Source organism: Podarcis vaucheri, assembly GCF_965113315.1.
Source record: "Podarcis vaucheri genome assembly, chromosome: 12".
NCBI classification, from domain to species: domain Eukaryota; kingdom Metazoa; phylum Chordata; class Lepidosauria; order Squamata; family Lacertidae; genus Podarcis; species Podarcis vaucheri.
Window position 1 is genome coordinate 64160693 of NC_138750.1, and position 14225 is coordinate 64174917.

Here is a 14225-nt window from a genome sequence, read left to right on the forward strand (position 1 = left end):
AGCTTTAACCTTGTCGTACCATATATATGCATGCCATCCGGGAGAGCAGCTCTTGAGTATCCCCCGGTGGGTTGGTTGGTTGGTTGGTTGGTTGGCATCCCTTTGTCTCAGGAGACAATGGGAGAGTGTGCCTTTGGGGGTGACGTCAAACTGTGGGAAGGTTGCAGCGGCTGCAGAGGCCCTAGCCTAGTGTCAAAATTACACTTGTACAAATGACTCACTTGTCAATCACAGTTCTGTCTTCTTTCATTGACTGAAAACACTGAAAGGCAGGAGCAACTAGGCTGATTCATTTTTCAGACCTTCCCAATGTTTCCTGCACATTTTGCATAGTAACGTCTAGTAGGGCTGTACGCCGGCTTCTCCTTTTCCTTTTTTGAAAAAGAAAGTTCAGAGTCTGGGCTGTGTTGCAGTCCAGCCCTGGTTCCTAATAAGATTCCGGGAATCTTTTTCTTTTCCTGGCTGTGTATCAATTTCATAACAGAACAATGTATTTGCTTTGTAGGATTTGCAAAGCCCTCTACTTAGGACAGACAGAACTTGGTAGTAGGACCAAGAGCTTTCTTCTGATCTCTTGGGGGATTCCACAGAGCCCAGATGGATGAGCCAGAATCCGCTGGCCCTGAAGCAGGAAGAGGCCATGCCATCCAAACTGGGAGCAGTGGGGGATTCTGGGATAGCTCCATGCAGAAGGTCCTGGGTGAGGAGGACACCTTCAGCTCAGAAGTGCAGAGACATAATTTCAGGCCGTTCTGCGACCAGGAGGCCAAAGGACCTCGAGAGGTTTGCAGCCGACTCTACAACCTTGACCATCTGTGGCTGAAGCCAGAAAGGCACACAAAAGCTGAGATGCTGGATCTTGTGATCTTGGAGCAGTTCCTGGCTGTCCTTCCACCAGAGATGGAGAGCTGGGTGAGGGAATGTGGAGCGGAGACCAGTTCCCAGGCGGTGGCCCTGGCCGAAGGATTCCTCCTGAGTCAGGCAGAAGAGAGGAAGCAGGCAGAGCAGCAGGTGAGAGAGACTGTCCTCTGGATACTCCCAAGGGGCTCCGAACATGAAAGAGAGTATCCCAAAATTCTCTCTTAATCCCCCAACCTTTTTTGGAAAGCCTCCAAGGAATGAGATCGGATACCCCTAAAGCTTTTGCCTCACCCAGTCCTTTTCTAATGTTTCTCTCCATTCTCTGCTTTCAATCCCTTTTGCCCTTTCAGGGAAAGATTATCTTTGCAGAAACGGGCCTGGATTCCTCTGAGGCAGAGAAGACTCCATTGGAGACCAAAGAGAGACCACTGGGTAAGGAGGAAGGAGGGTTTTTCCCCATTTGGTCACACATTCTGTAGATTTTGCCACTAATCTGTGGGTCCCCCCCCCAACATTTTGGGGAGGACACTAGGGGCCAAGAGCCCAAAGTGGGGGCATGTATTTTTACCTAGCTAATATACAAATGTCAAAATGTACTCAGTAGGTGTGACTTTTTTACAGGCCCACCTGTAGTTAGAGATGCACTGCTTCACCTCTAAGAGGAGCATGTGAAAATGGCCTGCCACTTACCTTTCCCTCTCACAGGTGACAGAATGATGCTGGCAAGAGATGCTTATCCCTCTTTGCATGAAGGCAGAGATGCAGCAGCTATGGAACCAGATCAGGTAGGGAGAATGAAGGATTGTGGTGAAAGAGTCCGTAATGAATCTCTCTCCTCCTTCTCTTGGCTGTAAAGGCCATTGCAGGAGCCTTATGTTCTGAGAATGGTGAACAATCACCTCACATTGACTAGCCTCCTGAATGTTGCTAATACAATTGTACCTCTGGTTTCTGGATGAAACATCTGCTCTCGATCCATTCCAGTCCGGCTTCCGCGCTGGTCATGGGACCGAGACGGCTCTGGTCGCCCTAACAGATGATCTCCGCAGGCAGCTGGATCGAGGCGGGTCGGGGCTGCTGATTCTTCTAGACCTGTCAGCAGCCTTTGACATGGTCGATCACGAACTCCTGGACCGCCGCCTTGCCGACGTGGGAATACAGGGCACAGTCCTTCAATGGCTGCGCTCGTTTCTCTCCGGTCGGGGACAGAGGGTGGCGCTTGGGGGGGAATTGTCATCGCGCCACTCCTTGGTGTGTGGAGTGCCTCAGGGTGCGATTCTCTCCCCGATGCTCTTTAACATCTTTATGCGCCCCCTCGCCCAGCTTGTCCGGAGTTTTGGGCTGGGTTGCCATCAGTATGGCGATGACACCCAACTCTATCTGTTGATGGATGGCCATCCTGACTCGGCCCCAGATACACTGACCAGATGTCTGGAAGCTGTGGCTGGATGGCTACGTGGGAGCCGGTTGAAGTTAAACCCTTCGAAGACAGAGGTCCTCTGGCTGGGACGGAGCGATATGGGATCAAGGGGGCAACTCCCGTCTCTTGCGGGGGTGCAATTAGTGCCAGCATCGTCCGTGAAGAGTTTGGGTGTAATCTTCGATACCTCCCTCTCTATGGAGGCGCAGATTACAGCTATAACAAAGGCGGCGTTTTTTCATCTCCGCCAAGCTAAGCAGTTGGCTCCTTATCTCACTCGCCCTGACCTAGCCACTGTGATCCATGCGACGGTCACCTCCAGACTGGATTATTGTAACTCGCTCTACGTGGGGCTGCCCTTGAGACTGACCCAGAAACTCCAGCGGGTGCAGAATGCCGCGGCGAGACTCCTTACGGGGTCTTCGCTGCGAGATCATATCCATCCGGTGCTGTACCAGCTGCACTGGCTCCCGGTGGAGTACAGGATCAGGTTTAAGGTGCTGGTTTTAACCTTTAAAGCCCTATACGGCCTAGGACCCTCGTACCTACGGGACCGCCTCTCCTGGTATGTCCCACAGAGAAATTTACGGTCTGCAAATAAAAACACCCTAAAGATCCCAGGCCTCAGAGAGGTTAGGCTGGCCTCAACTAGAGCCAGGGCCTTCTCGGCCGCGGCTCCAATCTGGTGGAACGCTCTGTCACAAGAGACTAGGACCCTGCAGGACCTGACATCCTTCCGCAGGGCCTGCAAGACAGAGCTGTTCCACCAGGCCTTTTGTCAGGGCGCAGCCTGACCCCCTCCTCTGGCAATCTGCACAAAACTTTGCTTGATGGTTGCCATTAATTTGATTTTAATTTGATTAATTAATTTTATAATGAATGTTTTACAATGTTGAACCATTTGATTGTTGTTAGCCGCCCTGAGCCCGGCTTCGGCTGGGGAGGGCGGGATATAAATAAAATTTATTATTATTATTATTATTATTATTAACAATCACCTCACGTTGACTAGCCTCCTGAATGTTGCTAATACAATTGTACCTCTGGTTACGTACTTAATTTGTTCTGGAGGTTCATTCTTAACCTGAAACTGTTCTTAACCTGAAGCACCACTTTAGCTAATGGGGCCTCCTGCTGCTGCTGCGCCGCCGGAGCACGATTTCTGTTCTTATCCTGAAGCAAAGTTCTTAACCTGAAGCATTATTTCTGGGTTAGCGGAGTCTTTAACCTGAAGCGTATGTAATACGAGGTACCACTATTATTTATCAGTAGTTGCAGTTTTATTTACAGAGTTAATATTTAATGCTAAAATAGGCTTCTAAATAGTTGACAAATCATAAAAACAGTGGCCAGAATTCACCTTTCCCCTCCTTCCCCTCCCTGTGACCCGCAGTACCCCCTGAAGTTGACTTTAATGCATTGTGAAGGTTCCCCCCACCTCCAGAACAGTAGATGGGGAGAGCCAAGAGAGGATCCTTCCATCTGGGAAACTGGAATCGATGAGCAGAGAGAATTACCGTATTTTTCGCTCTATAACACACACCTGACCATAACACGCATGTAGTTTTTAGAGGAGGAAAACAAGAAAAAAAATTCTGAAAGAAATAGTGGATGTATCATTTTTGTGCTTCATGCTGTGGCCACAGACATGTGATTTGACGGTGAGTTTGGGGTAGACCAAAGCAAAAGTCCTGAGAATCCATGTGGATCTGCGCATTGTAACCACGTTTTTGCACCATTGCAGCCCCAGGCAACAGCGGGTGCGTGATTTTTTTGGTGCAGGCTGTAGCCATGAACATGCTGTGTGATCTGATGGTGAATTTGGAGTGACCCAATGCAAAGATCCTGAGGATCCATGTGGATCCGTGCTTGTAACCACGTTTTTGCACCATTGCAGCACCAGGCAACAGTGGGTACGTGGTTTTTTTGGTGCAGGCTGTAGCCATGAACATGCTGTGTGATCTGATGGTGAATTTGGAGTGACCCAATGCAAAGATCCTGAGGATCCATGTGGATCCGTGCTTTGTAACCACGTTTTAAGTGGGGAGGGAAGGAAAAACAGAAGGGACAAGGAGCACGAGAGGGGTGTGCGGAGAAGCAGCTGGCTAACAATGCAGGAGAGGGGTTTAACGGGAGTGAGGAAAGGAAGGCAAAAGTTCCCCCCTCCCAAGCCAGCCTCCCCCCCCTCCAACCTGCATGTTTTCCGGCTGCCTGTGAGTCCCTAGAATGCTGGACGCAGCACCGGAGCACGGAGAGGAGGAGGAGGTGGTGGCTGTCGGCTGCACTCCTAGCCGACGGAACCTGAGCCGGGTGGGCTGGAGCCTGCGTGCAGTGTGATTAGGAAGGAATTAGAAGGAAGGACGCGGTCCTTTCCTTTCCCCTCTGCTTGCCAGGAGGGCAGGGGATTTCCCTGCTCTTTGTTGCATTTGAGCAAACACAGCAACCGAAAACAGAAGCGGGTGGGCAGTAAGACCCTGAGGCAGAATGCAGGAAAGCAGCAGCTTCACTTCTACAGCCTTCCCTCCTCCGCGCGATCTGATTTTTGCCCCTGCACTCGGGCCAGTCGGCTCCAGGGACCACATATTCGCTCAATAACACGCACAGACATTTCCCCTTACTTTGTAGGAGAAAAAATGTGCGCGTTATAGAGAGAAAAATACGGTATTTGAAGATCACCATGTGGCACTCCATTCATTCCCCCAAAAGCTTAATACCGGTCATTAAAATACACACAAAAATACCCAGTTTTGTTAAAACATTAAAATATGCATCCATAATTAAAAATGTACAGCAAAACAATTACATTAAAACAAAACAGCAATGAACAGGCAGAAAACAACAGAGCAATGTGTAGTAGATAATCTGTATGTTGTCTAAGAAGGGGACCTTTCCCTTTTTATTTTAGGGTCTGGTGTGCTTTGAAGATGTAGCTGTTCATTTCACAGATGAGGAATGGGAGTTGCTGGATCCTGACCAAAGAGCTCTGTATAAGGAAGTAATGGAGGAGAATCGTGGGATCATGGAGTCTCTTGGTAAGGCTGCATTTTGGATTACAATATCTCTTTTGGAATTCTTTTTGAAATTCAGTCTCTGAGGATGTGATCCGTTTCTTTTTTGTTGCAGATGGTGATGAATCAGAAAGGAAGAATGAGGGAGACCAAATCTACACAACGGAGAAGCGGTATCAATATTTGGAGCGTATAGAAAGCTTCAGAAGAATTCATACAGGGGAGAAACCCTATCAGTGCTTGGAATGTGGAAAGAGCTTCAGTCGGAAGGATCATCTCACTCTTCATCAAAGAATTCATACAGGGGAGAAACCATATCAGTGCTTGGAATGTGGAAAGAGCTTCATTCAGAAATCCTATCTCCGTTCCCATCAAAGAATTCACAGCGTGGAGAAACCCTATAAGTGCTTGGAATGTGGAAAGAGCTTCGCTTGGAAGGTCAATCTAACAGCCCATGAAAGAATTCATACAGGGGAGAAACCATATCAGTGCTTGGAATGTGGAAAGAGCTTCAGTTGGTACTACAATCTCAGTTCTCATCAAAGAACTCACGGCAAGGACAAATCGTATCAGTGCAGGGAATGTGGAAAGAGCTTCAGTCGGAAGGATAATCTCAATCTTCATCAAAGAATTCATACAGGGGAGAAACCATATCAGTGCTTGGAATGTGGAAAGAGCTTCATTCGGAAATCCTATCTCCGTTCCCATAAAAGAACTCACATCGTGGAGAAACCCTATAAGTGCTTGGAATGTGGAAAGAGCTTCGCCTGTAAGGTCAGTCTAACAGCCCATGAAAGAATTCATACAGGGGAGAAACCATATCAGTGCTTGGAATGTGGAAAGAGCTTCATCCGGAAGATAAGTCTCACAGGCCATCAAAGAACTCACAGCAAGGAGAATCCATATAAGTGCATGAAATGTGGAAAGAGCTTCAGTCAGAAGCATCATTTCACTCTTCATCAAAGAATTCATACTGGAGAGAAACCATATCAGTGTTTGGAATGTGGAAAGAGGTTCACCCGGGAGGACAGTCTGACTTCCCATCAAAGAATTCATACAGGGGAGAAATTATATCAGTGCTTGGAATGTGGAAAGAGGTTCAGTCAGAGTGCCCATCTCTCAACCCATCAAAGAATTCATACAGGGGAGAAACCATATCAGTGTTTGGAATGTGGAAAGAGCTTCATCCAGAAAAGAAGTCTCACAGGCCATAAAGTAATCCATACAGGGGAGAGACCATATCAGTGTTTGGAATGTGGAAAGAGCTTCATCCAGAAAAGAAGTCTCACATCCCATCAAACAACTCATACAGCGGAAAAGACATTTCAGTGCTTGGAATGTGGAAAGAGCTTCATTCGGAAGGAAAGTCTTATTTCCCATCAAAGAATTCATACAGGGGAAAAACCGTATAAGTGCTTGCAATGTGGAAAAAGCTTCAGTCAGAAGAGCAGTCTCACTTCACATGAAAGAAGTCACAGTGAGAAGAAAGCATATCAGTGCATGGAATGTGGGAAGAGCTTTAGCCGGAAGGATTGTCTGGCTTCACATCAAAGAACTCATACAGGGGAGAAGCCCTTTGAGTGCTTGGAATGTGGGAAGAGCTTCATTCAAAGAGCAGGTCTCGTGTACCATCAAAGAATCCATACAGGGGAGAAGCTGTTTGAGTGCTTGGAATGTGGGAAGATCTTCACTCATAAAGCAGATCTCATGCGGCATCAAAGAATCCATACAGGGGAGAAGCCCTTTGAGTGCTTGGAATGTGGGAAGAGATTCAGTCAGAGAATTGGTCTCGTGTCCCATCAAAGAACCCATACAGGGGAGAAGCCCTTTGAGTGCTTGGAATGTGGGAAGAGCTTCCCTCATAAAGCATCTCTCATGCGGCATCAAAGAATCCATACAGGGGAGAAGCCCTTTGAGTGCTTGGAATGTGGGAAGAGATTCAGTCAGAGAATCGGTCTCGTGTCCCATCAAAGAATCCATACAGGGGAGAAGCCATTTCAGTGTTTGGAATGTGGAAAGAGCTTCACACAGAAGTTAAATCTCAGTTTCCATCAAAGAATTCATACAGGTGAGAAGCCATTTCAGTGCTTGGAATGTGGAAAGAGCTTCAGTCGATACTCCCATCTCAGTTCACATCAAAGAACTCACAGCAAGGACAAACCATATCAGTGCATGGAATGTGGAAAGAGCTTCGCTTGGAAGGTCAATCTAACAGCCCATGAAAGAGTTCATACAGGCGAGAAACCATATCAGTGCTTGGAATGTAAAAAAAGGTTCAGTCAGAGCGCTCAGCTCTCCGTCCATCAAAGAATTCACACAGGGGACAAATGATACCAGTGCTCAGAATGTGGAAAGAGCTTCATTCGAAGCGCCCATCTCACTTCCCAGCAAATAATTCATACAGCGGACCAGTCTTCCAGAACTGGAAGACTGGGGAAATATCGTCAAAGGAACTGAAGGAGGTGAGGACAGGTGACCCTGTAGCCTTATGAGGCTTTGCCCTTGGCTGGGAAAAAATATTGCGCCCGGGAAAGGGAAAATGGGAGTCAACAGACACTCAAGGAATAGTTTCGGAGAAAAAGCTTTATTTCTACCATCCATGAATTGGTAGAAGGAGCAAGTGTGATAGTTCACAAAACAAGCACGAGTTCACAGCCATTTGCACAGAGTATATATTTCCCTTCCAGTTCCCTCCCCTTTCTCCTCATCCTCTTTTCTTGGGAGTTGGGGATCCTTAGCCTGTGCAAGGGGGGGAAGGACCTGTGTCCATCTGGGCAGGGGGAAAGGACTAGTGCCCTCACCCTCGCCTGCTCCCAGATTTGGCAACCCTTGTGCAGCAACAGGTGCAATTGGTGCGTAGGTTGGAGGGGGCCAAATTACTCCTTCCTCCTTTTCTCCTGGGACTGACAAGACTGGTGGGGTTTTTTAACTTGTACTTGCTGCCATACTGAGCACAGTTTGGCTTGGGTAGTCACAGTTCTACTTTTCCTAAGCCATGGGGGACGGTAAGGCAACTTCACATAAGTGTTTGGAGTCTATTTTTCACCAGGTTTTAAATCCTCAATCATCTACTTTCGTGGTGTCTTTCCAATTTGTTCAGGAAACATCGCAGGGGGGTCGTGGGAGTTGTTTTACTGCTTTTTCTCCATGACCCTGGAACACTTGGACACTGGGATACTTGGACACTGGGACACTCAGAATGTGGAAAGAGCTTCATTCGAAGCGCCCATCTCACTTCCCAGCAAATAATTCATACAGCGGACCAGTCTTCCAGAACTGGAAGACTGGGGAATTATCATCAAAGGAACTGAAGGAGGTGAGGACAGGTGACCCCACCAAGGCCCGAAGTCAACCCCCCCTCAATAATCACCCCAGGCGTCAAAACTGTCCAAAATTCCTTTTGTCTTCTAAAAAAAATCCAAAACAGCTTTTCTCTGCTCTTCTCTGCTTTTCTCACAAGATGCATAGGAAAAATGTTATTCTTTTGTCGGTACGAGAAGGCTTCAAAAATCTAATGAATAGGCTCTGTCATTGCCAAGAATACTCAAGCCCGAGAACTGACTTTTATCTCATTCAGTTGCAACATCTTTGGACATGCTGAACCGCTCTCATTCCCCTTTCCTGGGAAGCGTGCCAAGAGTCCAAAATAGTCCCGAGACAGGAACTTTCTGTTCATGCTAAGGAGACACATGGGGCAGAAACTTTTAAGAAGGTGGAGAAAGGGGAGGGAACTGGAAGGGAAATATATACTCTGTGCAAATGGCTGTGAACTCGTGCTTGTTTGTGAACTATCACACTTGCTCCTTCTACCAGTTCATGGATGGTAGAAATAAAGCTTTTTCTTCGAAACTATTCCTTGAGTGTCTGTTGACTCCCATTTTCCCTTTCCCGGGCGCAATATTTTCCCCCACCCAAGGGCAAAGCCTCATAAGGCTACAGAACAAAGGTAAGAGAAGCTGATGAACTATGCAGAGTTGGCAAAGCTAACAGATAAACTGTCGGGGAAAAGACAATAGTGACTTTGAAAAAGAATGGGAACCTTTTACATCATATCTGCAGAAACAACAAAAAAAAAAGAGTCATTGGCAGGATTTAAATAAACATTTGCAATTTTCTTTACAAAAAATAGGACACTTAATATGACAATATAGAAGTAAATATAAACAGCAGAATGTAATATAAGATGTAATAAACCAGTGATGGAAGTTGAGGGAAGTCCGCAGGGAAGGGGAAAATTGAAATCTGAATGTATTGTAATGATTATAGACATTGTTAAAAAATAAAAATCTAAAAAAAAAGATTAAAAAAATAGAATTCATATAGCGGAGAAGCCATATAAGAGCTTCAGTTGGAAGAGAAGTCTCACTTCACATGAAAGAACTCACAGGGAGGAGACACCATATAAGTGCTTGGAATGTGGGAAGAGCTTTGCCCGGAAGACAAGTCTCACAGCCCATGGAAGAATTCCCACAGGGGACAAAGCATAACGGTGCTCAGAATGTGGACAGAGCTTCGGTCAGAGAGCCCAACTCACTTCCCATCAAATAATTCATAAAGGGGGAAACCATTCAGTTATTGCAATGCGGAAAGAGCTTCAATGAGTGTGACAATCCTGCTTCCCATCAAAGGATGCCTATCAGGAGAGGCATAGAAACAGAGAATTGTAGAGTTGGAAGGGACCACCAGGGCCATGGCAATGCTGGAATGTCTGCTGAAGCATGCCTGAAAGATAGTCGTTTAACCTCTGGTGATGAACCTGCAAGGAAGGAGAGGTCACCATCAGAATTTTCTTCCTGATGTGTAGCCATTTGGATCCTACCCTCTGGAGCAGCAGAAAACAAGCTTGCTCCATCTTCCATGTGACCCTTGATCATCTTGGTCACCCTCCTCTGTGCATGTTCTAGCTTGTCAATATCCTTCTTAAATTGTCGTGCCCAAAACTGGACACAGAACTCTGGTGGAGTCTATCCAAGTTAGAATACAGCATGACTATTTCTTCCCTCAATCCAGACACTGCGCTTCGGTTGTTGCAGCCTAGAATAGGATCAGCTATTTTGGCCGCCGCCGCCGCTGCTGCTGCTGCATTGCACTGCTGAAGAGAAGAAGGGAGAGTGGAAGAATGAAAAGTCTTTGAGTGGTACATGGGTGCTCTATCCAAGGGAAACTCACCACCGCACCAGCCAGAGAACTTCCTTAGAATGTAGTAGGCTAAAGATGTTTACATTAGTATTGTGATGATAATATCGTATTTATGGGTTAGGATATACATATACCCCCCCCCCTTTTAGAAAACTACAACATACAAGTTGTCTCAGGGGTGGCCTGGAATTACCAATGGATGTGGCTCGCTATTTGCTAACTTTAGGCTCCGCCCCTTGAATGCTCCACCTCAACACTTAAAACCTGTGTCTCCTCTAGGACAGTCATCCCCAAAATGGGCGACACCCCCCTGAAGGGTTTTGTTCCTGGGGGGCACTAAGAGGCAAAGGGGTGGCAGTGTAAACTCCCAGACTTTGAAAAGCTGATACCACTTGATCAGGTTCATTGGTTTTGTCATGAGTTAATTAAACTACGTATATTTAATTGGATTTTGAATAAATGCAACCGTTGCTGTTTAGAATTTTATTGTTTTTATCTTTCTTCGTGGGTTGTGCAAATGACTATTCTGAATAATGCCTTTATCTGGTAAGAGGCACTGGGGTGTTGGGGGGGGGCAGCGGCCCTAAAGTGTTTGGGAACCGCTTTCTAGGACCTGAGGGACATGGGTGGCACTGTGGGTTAAACCACTGATCCTAAGACTTGCTGATCAGAAGATCAGTTGTTCGAATCCCCACAACGTGGTGAGCTCCTGTTGTTCAGTCCCTGCTCCTGCCAACCTAGCAGTTCGAAAGCAAGTCAAAGTGCAAGTAGATAAATAGGTACTGCTCCAGCGGGAAGGTGAATGGCGTTTCCGTGTGCTGCTCTGGTTCGCTAGGGGCAGCTTAGTCATGCTGGCCACATGACCCGGAAGCTGGACGCCGGCTCCCTCGGCCAATAAAGCGAGATGAGCGCCACAACGCCGTAGTCGGCCACGACTGGACCTAAGGGTCAGGGGTCCCTTTACCTAGGACCTGGGACTTCCGACCCTCAGGACATCTCCCCAGGGTCTCAACCCTCTGAGGCATCTGTAGACCAGTGGATTACAGTGGCAGAGGTGTCTTCCTGGGCGTTCAGGATCAGGCCCCCAGGAGACTGGAAGGAAGGAAGGGGGTGGGACAGGCACGCTGCCTTGAAGGGGTGGGACCCCCCTACACCAACCCCCCTTCAGCCCCCCCTCCTTCAACTCGCCAGGCCCGCAGCCTTGCGGGGAAGGGAGATCCGTGAACGTGGCTCAGCTGCACGTGGGATCTGGTTCCTTCGTGTCTGGTTTTGGCTACAGCCAAGCAGGAGGCAAGGATGGGGATGAAAGGAGATAATAATAATAATAATAATAATAATAATAATAATAATAATAATAAATTTTATTTATATCCCGCCCTCCCCAGCCGAAGCCGGGCTCAGGGCGGCTAACAACAATCAAATGGTTCAACATTGTAAAACATTCATTATAAAATTAATTAATCAAATTAAAATCAAATTAATGGCAACCATCAAGCAAAGTTTTGTGCAGATTGCCAGAGGAGGGGGTCAGGCTGCGCCCTGACAAAAGGCCTGGTGGAACAGCTCTGTCTTGCAGGCCCTGCGGAAGGATGTCAGGTCCCGCAGGGCCCTAGTCTCTTGTGACACAGCGTTCCACCAGATTGGAGCCGCGGCCGAGAAGGCCCTGGCTCTAGTTGAGGCCAGCCTAACCTCTCTGAGGCCTGGGATCTTTAGGGTGTTTTTATTTGCAGACCGTAAATTTCTCTGTGGGACATACCAGGAGAGGCGGTCCCGTAGGTACGAGGGTCCTAGGCCGTATAGGGCTTTAAAGGTTAAAACCAGCACCTTAAACCTGATCCTGTACTCCACCAGGAGCCAGTGCAGCTGGTACAGCACCGGGTGAATGTGATCTCGCAGCGAAGACCCCGTAAGGAGTCTCGCCGCGGCATTCTGCACCCGCTGGAGTTTCTGGGTCAGTCTCAAGGGCAGCCCCACGTAGAGCGAGTTACAATAATCCAGTCTGGAGGTGACCGTCGCGTGGATCACAGATGCAGCCCAAGGGGGGGGCACGCTTCCCCTGCAAGCTTATCCTCTCTTTCAGGCCAAGGGAGAGACCAGCTCAGATCCCCCAAAACACAGCATCTCTGGGGGGGGGGCAGCAATGCGCGGGGCTCCTCCTGCGCTCCGGCTGTGGAGGAAGAAAACGCGCGGGGGGGGGGGTGAGCTTGGGATGTTTGGCTCGCCAAGGGTTAAAAGGAACTGAGCCGAATTCCTAGAGAGGAGATGAGAGAATGGCGGGGGGGGGGGGACCGGTCTTTCAGAACAAAAGCCCCTCCCCCCTCTAAGTCACTTCCTGCAAGGGGGGGCGGGCGGTGGCTGTTTGGTGTGTCTCCTTTGCAAGCTTCGCTGCCTGGGGGGCTCCTGCTGCAATCTGGTGAGTCTCCTCTCTCTCTCCTCCCTTTGGGGGAGAAGGGGGTCCCAGGGCTGCAGGGGGGGGCCGTGTTCAGATCATGCGTGCCCCCCAGGGTCCTGCGCCCCCTCCTTGCTCTCTGCAAAGCCGGGGGGTGGGTGGTTTTGCAGGAGGTCTGCAATTACCTTCCTTTGTAACCATGGATGCTCAGCGCTTTGTGGAGAAAAGAATGGCAAGCAAAGAAACCGCATTTAGGTTTATGCAGCAGTCACTTGTGTTAATAGAGGTTGTGGCCAGACGGAAACATTCAGAAATAAGATATGCGCCAAAAATAAAAGACATTTTTTCATTTTCCTGCGCAAGAGCTGCCTCGGCGGCCCCTTCTGAAATCTGGTGAGTCTCCCCTCTCTTCCCCGTAAGGGCCTTGGGGCCCTTTCATTGGTACATCACAAAAATAGCACAATAGGTTAATGAAAATATCTACAACGTAATCTTCATTATTAGAGGTCAGACAGAGTCTGACTTCTTGCTTCGTGATTAGGTTTAAGCAAAAGCTGAAAAAGGGCAAACAGGACGGAGCAGAGTTGACAGATCACATTGAGCATCGCACAGCCAAAGGCCTAGTCAGGACCCCCCTGGGGTAGCGCATAGATTGTTGTTGTTGTTTAGTCATTTAGTCGTGTCCGCCTCTTCGTGACCCCATGGACCAGAGCACGCCAGGCCCTCCTGTCTTCCACTGCCTCCCGCAGTTTAGTCAAACTCATGCTGGTCCCTTCGAGAACACTGTTCACCCATCTCGTCCTCTGTCGTCCCCTTCTCCTTGTGCCCTCCATCTTTCCCAACATCAGGGTCTTTTCCAGGGAGTCTTCTCTTCTCATGAGGTGGCCAAAGTCTTGGAGCCTCAGCTTCAGGATCTGTCCTTCCAGTGAGCACTCAGGGCTGATTTCCTTCAGAATGGAGAGATTTGGGTTTGTCATTGCTTGTCTAAGTTTCTCATTGCTCGTCTAGGTTTGTCATTGCTTTCCTCCGAAGAAGCAGGTGTCTTTTAATTTCATGACTGCTGTCACTGTCTGCAGTGATCATGGAGCCCAAGGAAGTAAAATCTCTCACTGCCTCCATTTCTTCCCCTTCTATTTGCCAGGAGGTGATGGGCCCAGTGGCCATGATCTTTGTTTTTTTTGATGTTGAGCTTCAGACCATATTTTGCGCTCTCCTCTTTCACCCTCATTCAAAGGTTCTTTAATTCCTCCTCACTTTCTGCCATCAAGGTTGTGTTATCTGCATATCTGAGGTTGTTGATGTTTCTTCCGGCGATCTTAATTCCGGCTTGGGATTCATCCAGTCCAGCCTTTTGCATGATGAATTCTGCATATAAGTTAAATAAGCAGGGAGACAATATACAGCCTTG

General features: G+C 48.1%; 2 protein-coding genes and 1 long non-coding RNA gene across 9 annotated transcripts in view; 2 read left to right on the plus strand and 1 right to left on the minus strand.

The window, feature by feature from the left end:
- LOC309514838 (uncharacterized protein) overlaps positions 1-9141 on the plus strand; it is a 43980-nt gene extending 34839 nt beyond the window's left edge. For 3 of the 5 annotated variants that reach the window (XM_082192212.1, XM_082192213.1, XM_082192214.1), the window contains exons 5-6: positions 5187-5313; positions 5405-9141. In XM_082192212.1, coding sequence (XP_082048338.1) covers positions 5187-5313; positions 5405-7620 — 2343 coding nt within the window. In that variant the 3' untranslated portion in view covers positions 7621-9141. Of the gene's footprint in view, positions 1-505; positions 1012-1211; positions 1294-1566; positions 1647-5186; positions 5314-5404 lie in introns of all 5 variants that reach the window. The other 2 variants (XM_082192211.1, XM_082192210.1) reach the window with 1 other exon arrangement.
- LOC309515114 overlaps positions 1-14225 on the minus strand; it is a 47494-nt gene that overhangs the window by 8568 nt on the left and 24701 nt on the right. The window lies entirely within an intron of this gene.
- The window catches only part of LOC309514842 (uncharacterized protein), a gene marked incomplete at its 3' end in the record, with an annotated part of 56815 nt that overhangs the window by 6336 nt on the left and 36254 nt on the right, over positions 1-14225 (plus strand). Inside the window, exon 1 of one of the 3 annotated variants that reach the window (XM_082192223.1) lies at positions 12742-12841. The exons of 1 other annotated variant lie outside the window; for it this stretch is intronic. Of the gene's footprint in view, positions 1-12741; positions 12842-14225 lie in introns of those variants that run through there. One more of the 3 variants, XM_082192222.1, reaches the window with a different exon arrangement.